Source organism: Schistocerca americana, chromosome 5 (genome assembly GCF_021461395.2).
Source record: "Schistocerca americana isolate TAMUIC-IGC-003095 chromosome 5, iqSchAmer2.1, whole genome shotgun sequence".
Classification (NCBI taxonomy): Eukaryota; Metazoa; Arthropoda; class Insecta; order Orthoptera; family Acrididae; genus Schistocerca; species Schistocerca americana.
The window spans coordinates 659643120-659666835 of NC_060123.1; the positions used below are offsets into that span (position 1 = coordinate 659643120).

A 23716-nucleotide genomic window follows, 5' to 3' on the forward strand; every position below is an offset into this window, starting at 1 on the left:
TTTGAAGGCCCCTATCCACACTGGAACTTCTCAGTTGCATATAACCTATTCTTCCATTATAATGGAATCATAAGTCTCATAGAGAGAAATAACAACTTTTTGCAACTCACTTCTTGTGGAAATTAACCATAACAGGTAGACTTAGTAACCTGTCTGATTCTCTATCTTTTATTTCTACCTTGGTCCTCATTTACAGATGTGATTTTCTAGATATAATTTTAATTGCAACAACTAGCTCTGTTTATACCAGCATGCTGGTAACACAAAACCTCATTTCCTTCAAGTGGAACTTCATAACCAATCCCCCTTCCACACATATAGAAAACAAATACATGTTCTGATGGACCTATGGCTAGTATTATTATATGTGTGAAATTACCAGTATAGGAGATAGGCTACACCACCCATAACATCTGCCGGGGTTTACCTTCTTAAAGCAACCTTTCGTTCATCCTTCTTTTCACAGAAAGGACACCAAAAGTGAAGCACATTAATGTAGAATTCATCAGCTGCCCTTATCTTCGGAGGCTTCTTCTGATTCTCTGTGAACCAGAACATGCACAACTGTAGCATCACCTACATATCGTCCTCTTAGAGGACGCCTCTCTATTGGAGGAGGAATGGGTAGAGGATCATCAACAGCTATTGATGGTTTGCACGGTGGCAGTGACAAGCCTCCTGGTGTGAGTTTCGTTGGGTGTTTCTCTAATGGATCTACAGAAGTGTCAGATAGTGGCCTTGCTGTTGAGCTACAGTCTTTAGTACCATTCACTTCTGAAGGACACAGAGATAGGACATTACCACTTGGCAAAAGGCCTAGTGGATGCCTGTCTTTAGGAATGTTTGCAATGTCTGACATAGAACCTCTCTCAAAGAAGACAGAGTCTCTATGGCACTCCATGTCTCGTTGGTTACTAGTTTTTTCAGTCACAGGGAAGGAGGTTGTAACACAACCATTGGTGTCACTTGGCCTCATTTCAGTGAACCTTGTTTCCACTGGAGACACAACACTTTCTGGTAAGGAACTGGTCACTGCGATTGTGCTATCACTGTCTTCCTGTGAACTTGGCTGTTTGCCCACTGTAGTACTTGCACACTGTGTGTCTGGCACACTGACAGTAGTTGTGTCTATACCAACTGGTCCTGTCTCAGGCGAAGGTTCACTAACCATTATACATACATTACCATTCCCATTTGCAGCTTCTGCTAATTCATCAGCTGATACTCCACTAGCACCACCGGCCACTACTTGATGTGCACTTGATAAAAATAATAGTGGGAGATTGAGCCATGCTCCTCCAAGCTCTGATAAGTCACTGGCATCAGAAGCTCGAGAAGACTTTCTGGACGATGCACGACTTCCACGGTGAACGTGAAGGAACGCTGAAAGGCGACTCTGCCAGCCACCGGGGCTTGATGTCTGAGTCATCTCGTCCTCCAAATCAAGGGGTTCTCTCTCCCTCTCACGTTTTAACCTGTAGGTAACAAAAAAGAGACATCAATTACACTGACACGAGTATTTGATAACAGTGACTTTCACAATGATATAATCAAATGGTAGTAGGTTTCATCACATTTCCTAGTCAATGATTCTGTCTCATACCCAGTCTTTAAGTATCTTTTCTCTGAAAAAAATTAATATTTGAAGTAACTTTCAATTATCAGTTTTACAGAGGTTGGACAAAAATATGGAAACACCATGAGAAACGCATCCCTGAACATAAATGCAGATGCTAGACAGGCCTGGAGGTTGTGCTGTTGTATTTGACCATGAATGGCACCTGTGGAATGTCCTCAATCCATTGCAAGTGTCAGTCATGGTCAGACCAGTGTAATGTGTTGTTGTGAGTGCATTATGTTGGAACTAAGCAAATTTGAATGTGGCCAAATTGTTGGTTCTCATACGGTGGGTCCTTCTGTAACCAAGTATCCAAAATGTTTGGTGTTTCAAGGGCCACCAAATCAGAGATTTATACCATATACAGTAAAAGTGGAAAATATCCATTAAGTCACTACATGGATGAAAGTGCATGTGGAGGTGATCATGACAGATGGTAATTGAAGAAGATTATGATGAAAAATAAGGGCTTGACAACTGTAAAAGTCACTTCTGAACTGAATGTTACACCAGTGAACCTGGTGAGCACCAAAACGACTCGAAGGGAGCTCCATAAGCAGGGAATTGCAGAGCAAGCTGGAATTTCAAAACCATTCATCAGTAATGCAAAAGCCTGTAACAGGAAATCACGGTGCCAAAGCTGCAAAACCTGGGCTATGGCTCAATGGAGGAAAGTCATTTGGTCTGATGAGTCTTGTTTCACACTTCTCAACTTCTTGCTGAGTTTGTCACAAGAGTGAAACACGGTTGGGGTTGGGTGATGATTTGGGCAGCATGTCGTGGTATTCTATGAGCCCCATGGTTACTCTGCAAGGTTGCATTACTGCCAAGGATTTTGTGATCATTATGGCTGATCAGGTCCATCATATGGTACAATGTTTGTTCTCCAAAGGTGACACTGTGTTCTGAGACTACAAGGCTCCTGTTCTTACTGCTCGCATCATCCAGGACTGATTTTGTGAGCACGAGCACAAACTGTTGAATATCTCTTGGACCCCTAGTCCCCAGATCCTAATATTATGAGTCTTTGTGGTCTACTTTGGAGTGAAGTGTGCATAATCGTTATCCATCTCCATCATTTTTACCTGGACTTGCCATTATTGTTCAGGAAGAATGGTATAAGATTCCTTTGAGAACCATTCTGATCTATATTTTCCCATTCCATGATGACTGGAAGCTTTATTGAATGTCAATGGGGTTCATAAGCTGTAATCAGCTTGCTAATGTGTTGTGTTTTCAGTGTTTCCATATTTCTGCCCATACCCTCCTGTATTTCAGTAGCTTAGTCCTAATGGTTATATTGAAGCTAACCAATAATAGAGATGAATGCAGTGAAGACAAACCAAGTGATGTTGTTTAGCATTCACATGAACTATGGTAATTCTCATTACACCAAATTCAGTTAAGTGCCTTTGACATAAAATCACACTAAACATCTTACATTAACTAAACAAAATGAATGGTCACCTTGGTCTATGAATTGCATCTTTTAGTACTAATCAAAATGATCTTGGCCTCAGATCATAACCCAGACATCAGCACCTTCATTGTGCCAGCAGCCTTGGCAAAGAGGATGGAGGAGAATTCAGAGGTTTAGGGCACCTTCTCATCTTTGGGTGGGAAACTGCCCCTAAGGGCACCTACCCATCTTTGGGTGGGAAGCTGCCCCTAAAGGCAGAAGAATCAGCTATGATCAATGGCATGAAGATACAAGACAACAACAAAAACCACTGCATTAAAGATAAATAATGTGTATTGACAGGAAACATGGCCTGTAACTGAAAAGTACCATAGTATCATTTGTATAAGATTCTGGATTAGTCTCCCATTAAGATCTCTGGGAGGCGACTGCCGAGGGTGAGGTGCCCATAGAAAAAAGATTGAAAAACCAACAAAACAGTAACATTCCACAAGTTAGAGCATGGAACGCCAGAAGTCAGGATGTGGTAGAGAAACTAGAAAATCTGGAAATGGAAGTACAAAAGCTCGGTCTAGGTACAGTGGTGGGTCAATGAAGTGAAATAGAAAGATGGTAAGCACTTATGGTCAGAATAATATCAACTGTAGCAGAAAATGATATTGTGGGAGTGTTACACATAGAAAGGGAGGACAGAGGGTGTGTTATTGTGAATGGTTCAGTGGTACTGTTATTCTCATCAGAACTGAGAGCAAATGAAAGTCAACAACAATAATTCAAGCATATATGCCACCATTACAAGCACAAGATGAAGAGACAGAAAGATGATGGCACTGCAAGGGTAATTCAGTGGGTGAATGGAGCTGAAAATCTAACAATTTTGGATTGGAACACTATAGTAGGGGAAGGAAGAGAAAACAGATACAGGAGATAAGGACTCAGTAATAGGAGTGAGAGAGGAGAAAATTCCTCGAGTTCTGTAATACATTTCAGCTAGTAAAATAAATACGCTGTTCAAGAATCACAAAGGAGGTTTGATTTGATTTGATTTCTTTATTAATCCGTGAAACAATTTACATTGTACGGATTTCGTCATTGAATAATAGACAATTTAATAGTTTAAATTTGTTTCTTACACAATAGTTGACAGTGAAATTTTCTTAGAATCTAATTTACATTTTTCAGTCTTATATAATTATTATTTCTCCATATAGTTTAACACAGAACTTTCAGATTTTAAGTAACCTTTTTTTAATTCAAGTACTCCATTACCGTACAGTAACTTTTATTTTGTGAAATTTTTTTTAGTTTTTCTTTGAAGGAGGAGATTGTCTCTATGTCTTTTATGTTTTGCGGTCATTTATTATATAATTTGATGGCATTGTACACTAGACTCTGTTGCGTTTTAGCTTTATTTTTTCTATCCAGATGCAAATTATTGCAGACCCTAGCTTCGTAACCATGTACAAAACCATTGTTAACATAGTGTCTAATATTTTTTTAATGTACATAACATTCTGAAAAATATATTCACATGGGACAGTTAAGATTTCCAGCATTTTAAAAAGTTCAAGGCAGTGAGCCATGCTGCCACTCTTGGTCATTATACATACTGCTCTTTTCTGCAATTTGAATATAGCTTCGATATTTTTCCTGTTCACTCCCCAGAATATTATCCCATAACTAATAACAGAATGGATATACACAAAGTATACTGATCTAATACATGAAATATCGCATGCTGAAGTAAGAACTCTGAGGGCATAGCATGCTGTAGAGATTCTGTTACGAAGCATTTTTACATGTTCTTCCCACTTCAACTGACTATCAACTTGCATGCCAAGAAATTTTGTGCTTTCCACCCATTGTACGGTTTCATTACCTAACTTCAGGTTATTATAATATGGTTTTTTGTTAATGTAAAAGTTCACAGCGCTTGTTTTCTTAATATTAAGCATGACTTCGTTGTTAGCTGCCCACTAATATACACTTTTAAGTGTTTCTTCAGCTTTCTCTCTTAGATCTACATGTGATGTGTCACTGATTAGCACATTTGAGTCATCTGCAAACAATATTGTATGTCCATGCTTTATATATTGTGGGAAATCATTAGTATAAATTAGAAATAGTACTGGACCTAGGACACTACCCTGTGCTACATCTATATTTACATGTTTTGGGTCAGAAAAATGTTTTTCAATACAGTTGGAGTTACATGATAAATGTGTTATTTCACTCATCTGTATTCTATTTTCTAGATATGACTGGAACCATTTTTTTACAATCCTCCTTATTCCCAGTTCATCTAGCTTAACTAACAGTGTTTTGTGATCCACTGTGTCAAAAGCCTTGGTTAGATCAAGAAATATACCTGTTGTATAGTTTCCTTTATTGAGTATACACGGAGTATACATGGAATATGCTTTGAGACACAGTTATTACAACACCTGTAATAGCATTTTGATTAATCCAATTCATGAACTGAAAAATGGCATGTTCTGTGGAGAGATGCTCTTGAAACTGAAATTGAGACCGACTTAAGTACGTTATTCTGAGAGAGGAGTATTATAGTTCTTGCATACAAAATATTTTCCTGTACCTTTAAGAAGGAGATAAATTCTGAGGCTGACCAATAATTACTAATATCTGTGTTATTGCCCTTATTTTAAAGCAGACTGACACTATTACATTTCATATCTCATCTGACTGTGATGTGTGGCATATATGACTAAATTCTGAGGCTGACCAATACTTACTAATATCTGTGTTATTGCCCTTATTTTAAAGCAGACTGACACTATTACATTTCATATCTCATCTGACTGTGATGTGTGGCATATATGACTGAATACATTCCATGCATGTGAAGAACAGGATTTTAGTAATTTAGTTGAGATATTTTCAATTCCATGGGAGTCTTTAATTTTGAAGCAGTTAACTGCATTTCTAATTTATTTGGCAGAGCATAAAGAAGAAATAGGGTATGATTTGAAAGACGCAGGGGATCTAGTATTAGAGTTTGAGTTTTAATAGGTCTGTACAAGAACTGTGGTGATACAAGGCAGAGAGGAAAGATAAAGTTCTTTCAGAATTAGTAAAATCATGGGGTGGAGGTGGGGGGGGGGGGGGGGGGGGAGTGGCTACTAAATGATTGTTCAAAATAGAGTGCAGAATCTATGAGACTGGAGATATATTTTGGACATTTGGAAGAAATCATCTACATAATCCCAAAGGCAGGGAAAGCAGATTAATGGAACTATCATTTAATCAGCTTAACAATGAGCTGAGGGGGTCCTGTCTTTTGAATAATTTAAAAGCCTGCTGTATATGGCACACAGCACTCCCCCTTTAAGTGCTGCTGTCTGGCAGCTGGTTTCATGACAGGAGACTTGCAGTTGCCACAGAGGTGGTCTTTCCTCTTGTGACATGTAGTGGAGCAGAGATTGTTAGCAGTATAAGCCTCCAGTGGTAGTGGTGATATGTTTTTGTGATGGGGAATGAAAATTGCACATTATATGCGATAAAATGGTTACTCAATATTGCTTGTTGTACTGTGTAGAATGCAAAGCAACTCTAAGTGAGTATGATTGTCATAACTGAGACTGGCTCTATCACTGTTGACACTGTCACTCAGTTGGGTTTGTCCCTGTTTGGATTGGCCAAGGATGATAGGTTCACAAACACTGTGTCTGAGTGAACACAGAGTTTTGGCTGTCTGTGTGGTATGAATCTGTTTTAATCTCACTTCATGTGTGTGTATTGCACACATATGAAGGTCTAGTTTATGCTGATGCCTTGTATGCCGATTATTTTGTATCCAACAGTGATCTGAATTCTGCACTTAGCATGGACATCAACATGTCAGAGGTACTAAGGCTATGAGCAGCAGCTGTGGACCACATCCTAAGTGGAGCCACCAACGAGATATACATGTCTTCTGGCACCACCTAGGGGTGATTGTTTGCCACTGAGCCTGAGGCTCAGGCTCCCGGTGTGGCCCATTCCTTGCTGCACTTTGCAGCCATTAGTAGTGCACCACTGCAAAGCCACGTAGATTTAATTTGTTTCCAGTCTCAAGTGCTTACTGATTTGGAACTGTTGTATTGTTATGCCAACTTCACTACATACTGGACTTGTTAGTGCTTCAATCACTTCATGAACTCAGCCTGTTGATTTATAGGAACATATGTTTATTTCCCAGTGGCTCAGTGTACCCACTGGAGCAAGTGATGGTAGACAGTTACTACTCACACTGTGCAAGATAGAAAAGTGGCAACAATGAAGTTTCTCACTGTACTGTTTCATTTAGTGAACCATGGATTCTGAGTTTGTCAAGCTGTGGCAGCAGCAGTTGCAGATCCAGCAGCAACAGCATCAGCAGGAACAGTACACATATCTTTTACAGTTTCTCCAAAATCAATGACGGGTGGCAACTATTGTTTCCACACTTCCCCCTCAACCATTTGTTTCCTTCGACATGGAAAACGAGATCTGGGAGGTCTGTTTATGGTAGTTTGAACTGCACTGGAAGGGATATCAAACTGATGATCCTGAATGCCATTGTGCTCTGTTACTGTCATCTGTCATCTAGTATTAAGAGCTGCAAAAATTACATCCACTCTTGGACCTGAGTAGTTTGAAGTTTCGTTAAGTTTGCAGTTTGCTGACTGAGTACTACGGTCACCAAACCCATGCCATTGCAGCTAGGCTCAAGTTCAGCCAGCGTGTTATGCAAAATAAACAATCCTAAGCAGCATGGGCAGCTGATTTAGAAGGTTTAGATCACAAATGTAATTTTGCCTGTCAAAAGTTGGCATGTCTTATGCAGTTTCTTTAATTCAGGATGTTATAATCTGCCTGGCTATGGATTGGGAGGTTAGTGCAAAGGCTTAAGAAACCTTGGATCATACTTTGAATGATGTGTTAAAAATTGCTAAGGCATATGAAGTGACTGCCTCAGCACAAGCTCTGTACAATGATTCTTCTGGTTTCACCACTGTTAGTAGCATTAGTCATTGCCATACTCTTCAATCAACTGATGGCTCCTAGTAAAGGTCATCATCTGATTTATCAAGATCTTGAGTCTGGTGACAAGGAATTGTGTTCATTGTTCAATTGTTACTCTCAGTCATCACTTGGTTCACCAAGCTCTTAGGCATCCAGTAGTCTGGTGCCAGGGGATTCATTAGTTTGTGCTTCCTCACCCTCCACATTGGCAGACGCACAAAGATGAAAGCGCTTAGTTCAGTGTCAATATATCCTAATAAGAGCAGTGGCTCCTGTAGGATTTTCCTCCCAGTTGTTGTATGACAACAAGTCATGCCATCAAATTGCGTCCATAGTGCAGCCATTATTATCACTGGCATCACCACCTACACATTGACATCTGCTTTGCTTACTGCAAGCCAGGTATGTCATGTAGCAATTGGAAGTCAACGGTGTGATGGTGGACTTCCAGTTAGACAGTGGTGTGGCCGTGTCCCTAATTAATGGGGATTCTTACTTGCGCAATGGCCCCCTGCTGCTGCGTGCACCACTGCACAAAAATGCTAATGTACAATTAACAGCAATCCTGCTGCAGTGTCAAATCATGGTGCAACCTAAGTGAAAAAACGTAGCTCAGCAACTAACCTTGCTTGTAGTTAATTAATGATAACTAACATTTTTTTTTTTTTTTTTGAGTTGTTCGCAATTTTCAGGTTCCAAATTCAGGATCAGGTGAATCTAATTTATAATGTGTTTCCATTTGCGGAACTGGATACACTGCATAAAAATTTCAAACAGGCATTTGAAACTACCTTAGGTTGTGCTACAAATTTTCAGGCACACATCTCTTTGAAGCATTTGGCAGTGCCTAAGTTCTGTAGAGCCCATCCGAAACTGTTTGTCATGTATGAAAAAGTTAAGGCAGAACTAGAAAGATTGCAGACTCTGGGTGTTATCTCCCCAGTCTTGTCTAATCAGTAGGCAATGCCTATGTTATTGTACATGAGCATAATGGGTCACTTCGGATTTGTGGTGACTTTAACTCTCTGCCCAAGCAAATGTTGCGCTGTACCCAATCTCTAGGCAAGATTGCCATTTGGGGTCACTAGTGCTCCCAAAAGTTTTCAGAGTATCTGAAACAGCTCATCCAGGGTATCCCTAATATTGTCAATTATTTGGATGATTTGTTACTTATGGGGACCACACCATAGCAGCACTTGCACAGTTTATGACTTTTGTGTGAGCTGCTGGAACCCAATGGCTTGTGTTGTCATCTACCAAGTGTAATTCCTTCCAGCCAGGAGTGAAGTGTTTGGGCCACATATTAAATAAAGACAGGCTTAGACCCACATGAGATCATGTGATAACCATTATTAATTTACAGGTGCCTCAGAACTGGAATGTTCTCTGGCCAGAGTCAGTTATTATGCGAAATTCATTCCAAATGCTGCCTGTATTTTCCACCCGCTTAACCAATTATGTAAAAAGAGTGCTCCGTTCGTGTGGTCAGAGGTGTGTCAACAGGCATTTGTGAAGCTTAAAATGTGTCTCAGATCAGCCCATTGTTTGGCAACATTCCAGCTGGGCAAACAGTTCACAATGGCCACAGAAGCATCCAATTGTGGTGTAGGTGCCATCCTGTTACATAAATTTGCCAATGGCATGGAATAACCTATCACGTTTGCACATAAGACACTGAACTCAGCACAGAAAAATTAATCACAGATTGAAAAAGAGGTGTTGGCCATCATTTGTGGTGTCCAGAAGTTGCAGGCCTACCTCTATGATACCCAGTTTCATTTGGTTATTGACTACAAGCTCTTGTTGTCATTGTTTGGCCGCCATGCAAAACTTCCAGATAAAATGGTGCAGTGGCTGCAATGGTGGATGTTGTTTCTTAGCAACTACAATTATGACATCCATTACAGAACTACCACACTGCACTCTGAAGCCAGTGCCCTGCCTTGTTGCAGTGTGGCCCTGATGTCAATTCTGAAAGTCATGAAATGCTGTGTTTTGCCTTGGACACAAACCAGCAGCACACTCATGATGAGTTCCCCATTACAGCAGGTGACAGGGGCAAAGACCATCAAATAATACAGGATGTTGGCTGCAAGTTACAAAAAGTTTAAGGGAGTTTACACAAGGATTCAGCTGCAACTGATGTACAGCTACAAGTGAGTGGCAGTCTTTTCTAATTTTTGTTTATTTTTTCCATCCTGCATTTTTTCATTTTCATAATACCATTGGAGTATTTAAAAATACGAAATCTATATCGGCATGTATTTCAGTGACTTGTAAGAATGTAAACAAAGTAACACAAATAGAAAATTATACTAGTGATCAGTATTTCAAAACAACAGAGGCCTACTCATTTGTACGATCAATTCTGTAGTCAAAATAACACAACAGAAATATATCTAAAAACAAAGAAGATGTAACTTACCAAACGAAAGCACTGGTATGTTGAAAGAGACACAAACAAACACAAACACACACACAAAATTCAAGCTTTCACAACTGATGGTTGCTTCATGAGGAAAAAGGGTAGGAGAGGAAAAGACGAAAGGATGTGGGTTTTAAGGGAGAAGGTAAGGAGTCATTCCAATCCTGGGAGCGGAAAGACTTACCTTAGGGGGGAAAAAAGGACGGGTATATACTTGCACACACACACATATCCATCCACACATATACAGACACAAGCAGACATCTGTAAAGGCAAAGAGTTTGGGCAGAGATGTCAGTCGGGGCGGAAGTACAGAGGCAGAGATGTTGTTGAATGACAGGTGAGGTATGAGCGGCGGCAACTTGAAATTAGCAGAGGTTGAGGCCTGGTGGGTAACGGGAAGAGAGGATATATTGAAGGGCAAGTTCCCATCTCCGGAGTTCTGATAGGTTGGTGTTAGTGGGAAGTATCCAGATAAACCGGACGGTGTAACACTGTGCCAAGATGTGCTGGCCGTGCACCAAGGCATGTTTAGCCACAGGGTGATCCTCATTACCAACAAACACTGTCTGCCTGTGTCCATTCATGCGAATGGACAGTTTGTTGCTGGTCATTCCCACATAGAAAGCTTCACAGTGTAGGCAGGTCAGTTGGCAAATCACTTGGGTGCTTTCACACGTGCCTCTGCTTTTGATCGTGTACAGCCACGTGTGAAAGCACCCACGTGATTTGCCAACTGACCTGCCTACACTGTGAAGCTTTCTATGTGGGAATGACCAGCAACAAACTGTCCATTCGCATGAATGGACACAGGCAGACAGTGTTTGTTGGTAATGAGGATCACCCTGTGGCTAAACATGCCTTGGTGCACGGCCAGCACATCTTGGCACAGCGTTACACCGTCCGGGTTATCTGGATACTTCCCATTAACACCAACCTATCAGAACTCCAGAGATGGGAACTTGCCCTTCAATATATCCTCTTTTCCCATTACCCACCAGGCCTCAACCTCTGCTAATTTCAAGTTGCCGCCGCTCATACCTCACCTGTCATTCAACAACATTTCTGCCTCTGTACTTCCGCCCCGACTGACATCTCTGCCCAAACTCTTTGCCTTTACATATATCTGCTTGTGTCTGTATATGTGCAGATGGATATGTGTGTGGTGTGTGACTGTATACCTGTCCTTTTTTCCCCCTAAGGTAAGTCATTCCGCTCCCGGGATTGGAATGACTCCTTACCCTCTCCCTTAAAACCCACATCCTTTCGTCTTTCCCTCTCCTTCCCTTTTTCCTGATGAAGCAACCATTGGTTGCAAAAGCTTGAATTTTGTGTGTGTGTTTGTGTTTGTTTGTGTGTCTATCAACATACCAACGCTTTCGTTTGGTAAGTTACATCTTCTTTGTTTTTAGATATATTTTTCCCGCGTGGAATGTTTCCCTCTATTATATTCATAACACAACAGAAAATCTGAGATGGAATAACAGTTCATACTGATTGCTACTCATCACATGCAGGAGGTGCTTAGTGACAGGCAGGCACAATGAAAATGACTGTTAGATATTTTCATCTTCTGGGGTAAGTCCTTCATCAGATGTAGACAACAGAGCTCACACACATTCACACATGCACACCTCACACACACAAGGCCACCACTGTCTCCAGGCCTTAGCATCTGGAAACGATAGTGGTCATATGTATGTGAGTGTGTTTCTGTGAATGTGTGTGAGTTTTGTTGTCTACGTCTCGTGATGAACTTAGTCTGATAGCTGAATAATATCTAACAATATTTTCCATTGTATCTGTCTGTCACTCAACAGCCCTCTATGTGGTGAGTAGCAGTCTATCCTTTTCATACTGTTGCAGTTCTGCAGTCAGGTACTGCACTTCTATCAAAAAACAGCACCAAAGTGTAAAAAATAGAAGATCACCAAAGTGAGAAACATAATAAACCACTAAACCACAATAAAATGTTAATTCCTTTGAAAAGTAATGTCATAACAGTCTGTTAATCATTATCTAGTTAAACAGTAGGTAAGGAAAACTGAGTCAAAGTTGTATCAGGACTGTGGTGTATCTGTCCTCTGTGAAATACAACTTTTCATATCAGTATGGAATGGAACAATATTATGACAAGGAAAGTTGCTACTCACCATATAGCGGAAATGCTGAGTCACAGATAGGCACAACAAAAAGACAGTCACAAACAAAGCTTTTGGCCATTAAGGCTTTTGTCAGCAATAGATGTAGACACACAAACACACACAAATGCAAATGCATCTCACACGCACGACTGCAGTCCCAGGCAACCAAACCACACTGCGAGCAGCAGCACCAGTGCATGATGGGAGTGGTGACTGGGTGGGGTAAGAAGGAGGCTGGGGCGGGGTGGGGGACAGTGAAGTGCTCCTGGCCTCAACCTTCATTAGTCACAGTCCCCACCCATCCAGCCCTTCCCTGTTTCCATTCCAGCACTACACAGCTATCATTCCACCATTTGACTTCCCTTTCTGCTGCTTCCCCTCCCCACCTCTCCCCTACCCACTGTCAAACCTGCAGCATTTCACTGTCCACCACCCCCACCATACTATCCCTCCCCCTCCCCACCCCAGCCTCCTTATCCCCACCCAGTCACCACTCCCATCATGCACTGGTACTGCTGCTCACAGTGTGGTTTCAGCTGAATGAAACTGCAGCCATGTGTGTGAGTTGCGGTTGCGCATGCGTGCTTTTTTCTATCCTAACCCAGCGGTGTTTTCCTTTGTTACTATTTTCTTTTGCATCACTATTCTCAATGTCCATACTTTCTCTTCTTTCCTGTGTTTCTCTTGTCGTCTATAAATTGCACTGCATGCTCTACTTACGAGCCACACTGTATCATCCATCTCAGCCATGCACACAGCAGATAGCTACAAAACCACACTGATTGTTGGTGTGGCATCTTGTGTCCCACATTACTCCCACAGATAAAATTAATCCTATACTTCCCAATTAATCACTCTCCCTGTATCAATCTCCTATATTTTCATCTTGTTTCCCCCTTTTGCATCCTTTTCATGAATTTTCACATGTGTCTGTGTGTATTTTTGTGAAATTTATAGCCTTACTGCCATTGAACACTACTTTCCCTGACACCTGAGGGATTCAAAACCAACAACCTCCTTCATAGTTGCCATGACCAACACTATCCTCACACAAATTACTTCTCCTCTGAAGGCATTACCTACAAACAAATCCAGGGTATGGCTATGGGCACCCACACGCCACCATCCTATGACAACCTATTCATGGGCCATCTACAGGAATTCTTCCTAAAAACCCAGAATCCTAAACTTCTCACATGGTTCAGATTCACTGATGACATCTTTGCGATCTGGATTGAGGGTGAGGACACCGTATCCATGTTCCTCCAGAACCTCAACAGCTTCTCCCCCATTTGCTTCACCTTGTCCTACTCAACCCAACAAGTCACCTTCCTAGATGTTGACCTCTAAGATGGCTCCATCATTACCTCCGTCCATATCAAACCTACTAACCACCAACAATACCTCCACTTCGACAGCGGCCACCCATTCCATACCAAGAAGTGCCTTCCATACAGCCTAGTCACCCGTGGTCATTGCATCTGCAGTGGCAAACGATCTCTCTTGAAATGTACCAAAGGTCTCACTGAAGCCTTCACAGACCGTAATTATCTTCCCAATCTTGCACTAAAACAAATCTCCTGTGCCTTGTCTTTCCAGTCTCCCACCACTTCCCAAAGTCCCACCATCCAGCCACATAGGAACATTTAACTCAGTACTATCCAGGAATGGAGCAACTGAATTACATTCTCCTTTTGACTAGCTCTCATCATGCCCTGAAATGAGAAATGTCCTGCCTACTATCCTTCCCGCCCCTCCCACAGTGGTATTCCGCTGTCCACCAAACCTACACAATATACTCATTCATCCTTACACAACCCCTGCTCCCAACCTCTTACCTCATGGCTCATACCTCTGTAATAGACCTAGAGGAAAGACCTGTCCCATACACCCTCCCACCACCTCCTACTCCAGTCCGGTCACTAACATCACCTATCCCATCAAAAGCAGGGCTACCTGTGAAACCAGTCATGTGATCTACAAGCTAAGCTGCAATCACTGTGCTGCATTCTCTTTGGGCATGACAACCAGCAAGTTGACTGTCTGCATGAATGGCCACCGACAAACTGTGTCCAAGAAACAAGTGGACCATCCTGTTGCTGAACATGCTGCCAAACATGACATCCTTCATTTCAATGACTGCTTCACAGCCTGTGCCATATGGATCCTTCCCACCAACACAAGCTTTTCTGAATTGGACAGTTGGGAACCCTCCCTGCAATACATCCTATATTCCTGTTACCCTCCTGGCTTCAACCTTTGTTAGTCACTGTCCTCATCCATCCAGCCCCTTCCCTGTTCCCATTCCAGCACTACACAGCCAGCATTCCACCACCACACTAAGTCTTTTGACTTCAATCCTTTTCCGCTGCTTCCCTCCCTCCCCACCTCTCCCCCGCCCTCCTTCTAACCTGCAGGTCTTCACTGTCCACCCCCCCCCCCCCCCATAGTATACCTCCCCCTCCCCACCCCAACCTCCTCCTTACCACCACCTAGTTGCCACTCCCATCATGCACTGGTGTTGCTGCTCACAGTGTGGTTTCAGTTGCCTGAGACTGCAGCTGTGTGTCTGAGTTGCATTTGCGTTCGTGTGTGTGTGTGTGTGTGTGTGTGTGTGTGTGTGATCTATTGTTGCCAAAGGCCTTAATGGCCAAAAGCTTTACTTGTGACAGTCATTCTGTTGCGCCTATCTGCGACTCAGCATCTCTGCTATATGGTGAATAGCAATTTTCCTTTTTATAATATATTTTCATATCAGTATTTGTTTTGCATTACTTCCCACAATGAAATTCCAAGGGAACCTTCAGATGAAGACACTTTACACCAATTTAAGTTTCACTCTCAAGCTTTTCTGAAGTCCAAGATTATCATAAGGAAGTGACCAAAAATGTGAATAATGTGGTCTTTTCCTGGACAGCGACTATGTTGTAGTGACATATCAATAATTTAACAACGTGTAGTAGGAATAACAGATCTATTAATGGAACTTGGTATGTTCAAATATGTCATCAAAACTAGTTCTTTATCAATTTCTATTATTTTATTAAATCTAGACCATGTCATGATTCTTCAGCATGGTATTATTAGATTCAAGTAATGAATACGTCAGTATGTTATTTTCAAAAATAAGCGGAAGTGACCTGTTTAGCCTGAAGAGTAATATACAAGTTACTGAAATCAAACACAACAGTCATTTCATGCTCACTAAACAAAAAGAATATTTACCTGAATCTATGTGCCATACTTGACTCAGTGAAGTTGGCCTTACAGATATTTAACATAGTGTAAGATGCAGCCTTTTTGCAAATAATAATGTTTTTCTCTATAGATTTTGACAGATGCTCTAAGTTTGTGGAACTGGTAATATGTAAAACAACTGCATTGCAATGGTGTTGGGGAAGTAGTATTTTCATCACTGAAATGTATACATTTTGTTCTTTTTCAAACATAATTGTAATCTGACATAATCTTGAGCTGTGAGGTTCTCACTTGCCAGAAATCTTATAGGTGTTCTTCATTAATTAAAGCAACGCAGAAAACAGTTGTTAATGGAGACTTTGGGCAACACTATTCCTGTTGTGTTCAAATTAGGATTTAGATGATGATCGACCCTAAAGATGTGCCAGATTTTAACACTAATTACCATGACAGAGATGTGCAAGCACCAGCTCATGAACTCAGAAACCATTTTTTCCTGTTTTATAGGAAATACATGATATGAATCTCTGGGCTTGTACTAAACTACTGTGTGCCAATGGTGGACCAGAATGTTATCATTTGTATAATAATGATCCTCTGGTTAATTGATGTATGAAAAGTGTGGGATGAAGCAGAACAATTATTTTTATTGCAGATGTTACAAAACTTGCACTTAAACAGGTGCAGGTTAAAACATAAGATCACTCATTTTATTGAAGCCTTTCCCTGAAACTACTGATTCTTGCGATGTGATGCGATGTGGTGTGTGTGTGTGTGTGTGTGTGTGTGTGTGTGTGTGTGTGTGTGTGTGTGTTTTAATTGTGCTGCTCTTCACCCTGATGTGTTTGCTTTAGTTTTAAGATCTACAAAAATTCACGCATTTTTATCTATTTGAATGCAGTTTAAAATAGCACTCTCTTTTATTCTTTTACCTCATGTGGCCAACTCGACTCTATGTTAGCTATTGTGGCAGATAATGCACCATAAGACTATGTGTAAGGATATCCTAACTATGAACAAAACTTCATAAAAAATCTGATGGTATGATGAGCAGTTCTTTTCAATGGATGCACTTAATCTTAAGCTTTTGGAAACAGATCAGTGTTTCTTGAAAGCTTGTGTTAAACATATACAGTCAGAACTGTTAAGGACTAAAGTCTACCATTCAGAGAGCAAGTACAGGAGGAACTCACTACACAAAGGGTAAATGTTTTATTTAACAACATCTTTGAAGTTGTTTATTCATGTGTTCACACTGCTTTGTCATCTTTTCATTTCATTATTTTTATTCCATTTTTTAAAAAGAGAAACCAAGAGATACGAATTTTGGAGTTGTTTTCTCTTTGCATAAACCATATGAAAGTACTGACTTTCCTGTCTTATGACATTAAACTCACCTTACATAATCCCTAAAGGCCCTCTGGATTGTCCTGGCTGCTTTATCCTGTCGTTTCCATATCCTCGTAGAAGACACAATCTCCAGTTCCTTTCTTGTGGGGAACTGTTTCTTGAATTTTATGTCCATCTGATCTTGCAACTGCAATTTTAAAACATTAATGCAGAGGGAGGTGTTTAGCAGTAACACTGACAACAATATTAAGGTAATTAACTGCCATATTACATATGGAATTTGTTACATTTGCAAAATATATTCTTATTTTGCCACCCTCTCATGCCGCCACCCCCTGATATCATTTTAATGAACTTGAATAGTAAACCATATAAATGAAGTGGCTGTATAAACTTGAAAACATTTCCACACACACACACACACACACACACACACACACACACACACACAGAAAATATGATGACAATGGGATGTTGGGAGGAAAAGTAGTACAAAAGCCACATATAAGCAGCATGAGTAGTGGAAGATGTGCAAGATTGGATATGCACAAAAGATAAGTATGCATTAATACATTTCTATATGGGGCTAAATTTTGCGTCGTAAGATGATGATACGCAAAATAATACATTTTCACAAGCTCTTCATCCTCTGCAGGACCACTAGGTGGATATATTTGTACTACTATGGTGGGTAACGACTTTGTGTCTATCTTAACTATGATAATCTGTTTGTTACACAGTTTGTAGCAGTTCACCCACATCCCTGTTTTCTTGTTCATTGTTCGAATTACTCCTGCATAACTCTTATTTCATTTTGTGTTGATAACCATCTGCTCACCCAACTAGAAGTCTTGTTTTTCCTGCTACTCAATTTCACTAATTTCCTACACATGTAGTTTCAAGTTAACCATTTTTCTTTTTATGTTCTCTAATAGACCGACATGATGAAGGTATCTAACATTCCATGTTCTGATCAACAGAATTTATCTCCTCTACTATTTCCTCTCCTTTATTTCTCCCTATTCCTTCCATATGCTTCTTTGTTCCTCCTTCCTTTATCTTTAAATTCTTTTCACTGTGCCATTCTTACTTTCTGGCAATACTGGATTATTAAGTGCACCTCACACACAAATGTACTAACATTTTATTAGATACCTCTAAAAATAAAGATCTATGTTGGAAGAAATATATAAGGTCTAGTAAGTATAAACTCACCTTTTTAAACTCTTCAGTTTCTTCTACATGTCCAAGAACATATTTCACTAAGGCATGCAAAATATCTAAACAATGAATCTTGTTGCCTCGAGCGATTGGGAGATTGAAGCTGACAAGTGCCACAATATTTGGTTTAGGTATACCCAGTGGTGGGTCAAGACTTGCAATGAAGTCTGAAAGTTGTGAAAACCGAATGAACTGTGTTGCATGTGGATCGTACCTGAAACAAAGGAATGCAATATAAACAACTTTGTAATCCTTTTATCTTTTGCATCTCTATAAAATAATCTTATGTTGACCTTCAGTAATAATTGGAATGCATTATACGTGATAAACTTTAGAGAAAGTTTGCATTGCTCTGACTGAGTCTTGTTTACAGAAAGACAGCTCAGCATAGGTTTCTGAAATCTCTTTATCAACTAAATGTAGAATGCTCATTAAAATTATCTGAATTGTCCATTTTCTGTAAATGTAGGGGTATGCACTTTGAAACAAAGCAAAGGAAAAGCACAATAACGCGTAAGTGTTCCGAACATCATGAGCTAGTGTGCAAGAGACCCTGTTGATGAAAGCCATGTGAAAGTCAGAAGGAAGACATACCAACAAAGAAATAATGTAATCACTCATAAGACTGTGCCAATAATAACAATGTATAGGTAAGAGTGAATATCAGCTGTCTCTTTCATGAGAATCCATATGATTTATGCACACATATTACAGTTTGGAGCTACAATATTAATTCAGATTAAGAAGCAAGTCTTCAGACTTTGTCAGCAGGTATGTTCAATATATGGCTCTCAGGTCTGCTGCCAGTGATATCTGACATTCTGAATGGGTTCTATATGTTCCTATATTTTGTGTAGTAGAGAAATGTCTTCCCAAACACTGAAGTTTAATAGATTTATGATGTATATCTAACACATTTACATGATTTTTATTTGATAGGAACTATATGTCCATGGATGATAATTTAAATTTTCCTTGAAAATCTTATTTTGTGTTCAGTTACTTTTTAATATGCTTATTCAGTGGCAGTATACACTGCCAGAATCAGTATGATGCTGCACCAACTCTGTCACTGATTTGCTTGAGAAAGGTGTCATAATACCATTGTATTCTCTCCTAGAAGGAGAGAATACAATAGCGTTATGACTGCTGGCCCACAACTGTTGTAACTGGTCCTTGATATGATGGATACACTGGCACAGGGTGGAGTTGATCTCCAAGCTGGTACCGCACATCTGGGCATCTTGTTGGCCACAAGAGTACCTGATCATCATGCAGACATTTCATAGAGACACATGTCATGTGTGGAAGAGTGTTACACTGTTGAAAAATGGCACCATTTTACTTTTACAATGACATATAACACATGAGGATGCGGGATGTCTGTGATTTGCCATTCTGCCATTGGAGTTCCCTCAATCACTACCAGCCATGACCTGAAGTCATACACAATGGCTCCCCACACCATGACGGCCTCTCCGAAACATAGGAAAAATGGGACTTCTCCCAGGCTGCCATCATACTCAGTGACAATGGTCATCTGGAGTAGTGCAGAGCCATGATTTGTTAACTAAACACAATGTGATGCCATTCATCACCAGTCCACACTTCCTGGGCATGTTGTTTCTCCAGACACAGCTGTTTGTGTTTCAGTGTTAACAGTAGCCTTACATTGGATAGTAAATCTATAATCTAGCTGCTGCAAGTCTGTGACCAATGGTGCATGATGACACAGAACAGTACAGGAAGTCCATTCCATACTCTCACATGGGAGAAACAGATGTAAAAGAGTGCTTGCTGAGCTTTGTGGTGGTCCAGTATGGCCCACTGAAACTTTGACACTGAGTATGCCTGCCCTCATGTTGCCACACAGGACAATACTGGGCTATGTCACATCTGAATGACCCACAATATGGATAATGCATGATTCAATAAGAAAGTCAAATGAAGGTCCACAATCATGCTCCTTTCAAACTCTTGTCAACTAATGATAATTCTGTTTCACATGAGTATGCAGCACCTTTGTGTTCTTCACAGTGAACACTGAATGTCTGCTGTATATACACTACCCTGTCAGGTAATAAGACTAAACACGAACAACACTAATGCACTCTGGTTATACCTGTCTCAGAGAATTGCATCTCTAAATCATTTACATGCCCACTGATGGTGTTTACATGTATGAAGTTATACTGACATGAGAGTGTATATTTGTACAAGGTTAAATATTGACATCCAACTATGTCTTCTTCGTGCTTCACTTTTTTTTCAGGCAGTGTATATTTTTTTGGGTGTGATTAGAAAACTTGTGATTCTGCTCTTGATATTATGCAGTGAACTCAATAAGAACTGTGCTACTACTTACTCTTGTGAAAGTCTGTTTTCTTTCTAACTGCAAATGTTGGCATGTTACAGGGTGCTGTCTTACAAGGAGAAATTATTATCTTGCTAGTATATTGTTTTATTTACTGGTTACAGCAAAATTCTTAATTTCTCCAGATTCATTGTTGTGGTATAGCAATTAGATTTTTGTCTCCTAGACATAGTTCAATAACGGTAGGGAGTAGTAATAATAACTCCGAACTTCCTTGGAGATCATAGTCCATATACATCTGTAGTGTACAACTATGTATTATATAATTTTTGCTTGTTCATTATCACATACTTTACATCAAATGGGTATTAATTTAAAGTCTGCTTGTTGAAGTCCATGTATTATGCTGCAGTAGCTTTTCCTTAGATGAAAGCTGGCATTCAGACCACCATTTAACATATCTCTGCATGTATCACGAATTCTGCCAACAGGCTAAAAGAAGAAAACTGGCCATCTCTGTAAATTCTGATAAAAACTGAAGTGTACGTGAAACTTCCTGGCAGATTAAAACTGTGTGCACCGACCAAGACTCGAACTCGGGACCTTTGCCTTTCGCGGGCAAGTGCTCTACCGTATGAGCTACCGAAGCACGACTCATGCCCGGTCCTCACAGCTTTACTTCTGCCAGTATCTCATCTCCTACCTTCCAGACTTTACAGAAGCTCTCCTGCAAACCTTGCAGAACTAGCACTCCTGAAAGAAAGGATACTGCGGAGACATGGCTTAGCCACAGCCTGGGGGATGTTTCCAGAAATGTAACCTTGTTTCTGGAAACATCCCCCAGGCTGTGGTTAAGCCATGTCTCCGCAGTATCCTTTCTTTCAGGAGTGCTAGTTCTGCAAGGTTCGCAGGAGAGCTTCTGTAAAGTCTGGAAGGTAGGAGACGAGATACTGGCAGAAGTAAAGCTGTGAGGACCGGGCGTGAGTCGTGCTTCGGTAGCTCATATGGTAGAGCACTTGCCCGCGAAAGGCAAAGGTCCCGAGTTCGAGTCTTGGTTGGTGCACACAGTTTTAATCTGCCAGGAAGTTTCATATCAGCGCACACTCCGCTGCAGAGTGAAAATCTCATTATGAAGTGTACATATCTTATTATGCCTCTCTTCTGTAAACTATATGATTATTTATTTTATTTAACCCCTGTCATTGGCATCAGATAGTAAAATGATCATTGTAAACAGTCACTGATGTTACAGTGTGTAGTAAATTGTTATGTTTTGGTAATTATCAGTAACAGAAAGATATATATGTTCACTAAACTAGATAAAAAATCAATAGTGTCATATCTCAATGAGGAACTTGAAACTTTCAGCACAAGACAGGAGCATATAGAGGAAGTCTTGCTCCAGTTTAAAAAAAAAAAAATAGTTGACCATGCTCTGCATATATATGTACCTAGTAGAACAGATCATAATGGGAGGGAACTTCCATGCTATACAGTAACTGTAAAGAAACTTATAAAGAAATAGAGATTACTGCATAACAGGTGTAAAACAAAGCATAGGGCTATATAAAATGATATTCTGAATGGAACACATTTGGCTGTCAAGAGAGCAATGTGTGATGCCTTCAATGACTACTGTAACAGAGTATTGTCATGTGATCTTTCACAGAACCCAAAGAAACTCTGGTCATATGTAAAGGCTGTTAGTGGCACCAAAGTTAAGAGTCCATTCCCTAGTGAATGAGACAGGAACTAAAATTGAGAGTAGCAAAGCAAAAGCTGAAATGCTTAACTCTGTTTTCAAATGCTCCTTTACAAAGGAATACCCAAGAGAGCTGCCCCAGTTTAACCCTCATACCACTGAAAAGATGAATGAAATAATCATTAACCTCAGTGGTGTTCAGAAACAGCTGAAATAGTTAAAACTGAACAAAGCTGCAGGCTCTGATGGAATCCCTGTCAGATTCTATACTGAATTTCTGGCTGAGTTAGGCCCTCTTCCAACTATAATCTATTGTAAATCCCTTGAACAGAAAACTGTGCCCAGCTCTTGGAAAAAAAGTGCAGGTCACACCTGTCTACAGGAAGGGTAGTGTAAGTGGTTCACAAAACTACCATCCAATATCATTGACACCGATTTGTTGTAAAATCTTAGGACATATTCTGAGCTCAAACATAATGAGATATCTTGAACAGGATGAGAATTTCTTGATTTCGAAAAAGCATTTGACTGAGTACCACACCTATACTTATTGTCAAAAGTACAGTCATATGGGACATCATCAAGTGAAATTCGTGACTGAACTAAGGACTTCTTGGTAGGAAGAACACAGCATGTTATCTTGGGTGGAGAGTCATTGTCAGATGTAGAAGTAACTTCAGGTATGCCCCACAAAAGTGTGTTGCGACCCTTGCTGTTCATGTTGTATATTAATGACCTTGCAGACAATATTAATAGCAAAATCAAGTTTTTTGCAGATGATGCACGTATCTATAGTGAAACACTATCTGAAAGAAGCTGCATAAATATTCAGTCAGATCTTGATAAGATTTCAATGTGATGGAGAGAGTGGCAACTTGCTCTAGATGTTCAGAAATCTAAAATTTTGCACTTCACAAAATGAAAAAAATATTGTATACTATGACTATATCAATGAGTCTCCATTAGAATTGGCCAACTCATACAAATATCTGGGTGTAACACTTTTTAGGGATATGAAATGGAATGATCACATAGGTTCAAGTCATGGGTAAAGCAGGTGGTAGACTTTGATTTAATGGTAGAATACTGGAGAACTGCAATAAGTCTACAAGGGAGATTACTCACAAATCACTTGTGCCACTGGTTCTAGAATATTGCACAAGTGTGTGGGACCTGTACACCCACACCAGATAGGACTAACAGGGGATATTGAATGTATACAGAGAACAGCAGCACAAATGGTCACAGGTTTGTTTAATCTGTGGGAGAGTGTCACAGAGATACTGAAGGAACTGAACTGGAAAACTCTTGTAGATCGAT

General features: G+C 40.3%; 1 protein-coding gene across 1 annotated transcript in view; it reads right to left on the bottom strand.

Annotated features, from left to right (window-relative positions):
* Nucleotides 1-505: 505 nt before the first annotated feature.
* LOC124616619 (sodium channel protein 60E-like) overlaps nucleotides 506-23716 on the bottom strand; it is a 287365-nt gene continuing 264154 nt past the window's right edge. Inside the window, exons 28-30 of the mRNA XM_047144943.1 lie at nucleotides 18375-18594; nucleotides 17207-17346; nucleotides 506-1475 (exon numbers count right to left, since the gene is read on the bottom strand). Of these exons, the coding sequence (XP_047000899.1) occupies nucleotides 506-1475; nucleotides 17207-17346; nucleotides 18375-18594 (1330 nt within the window). The remainder of the gene's footprint in view (nucleotides 1476-17206; nucleotides 17347-18374; nucleotides 18595-23716) is intronic.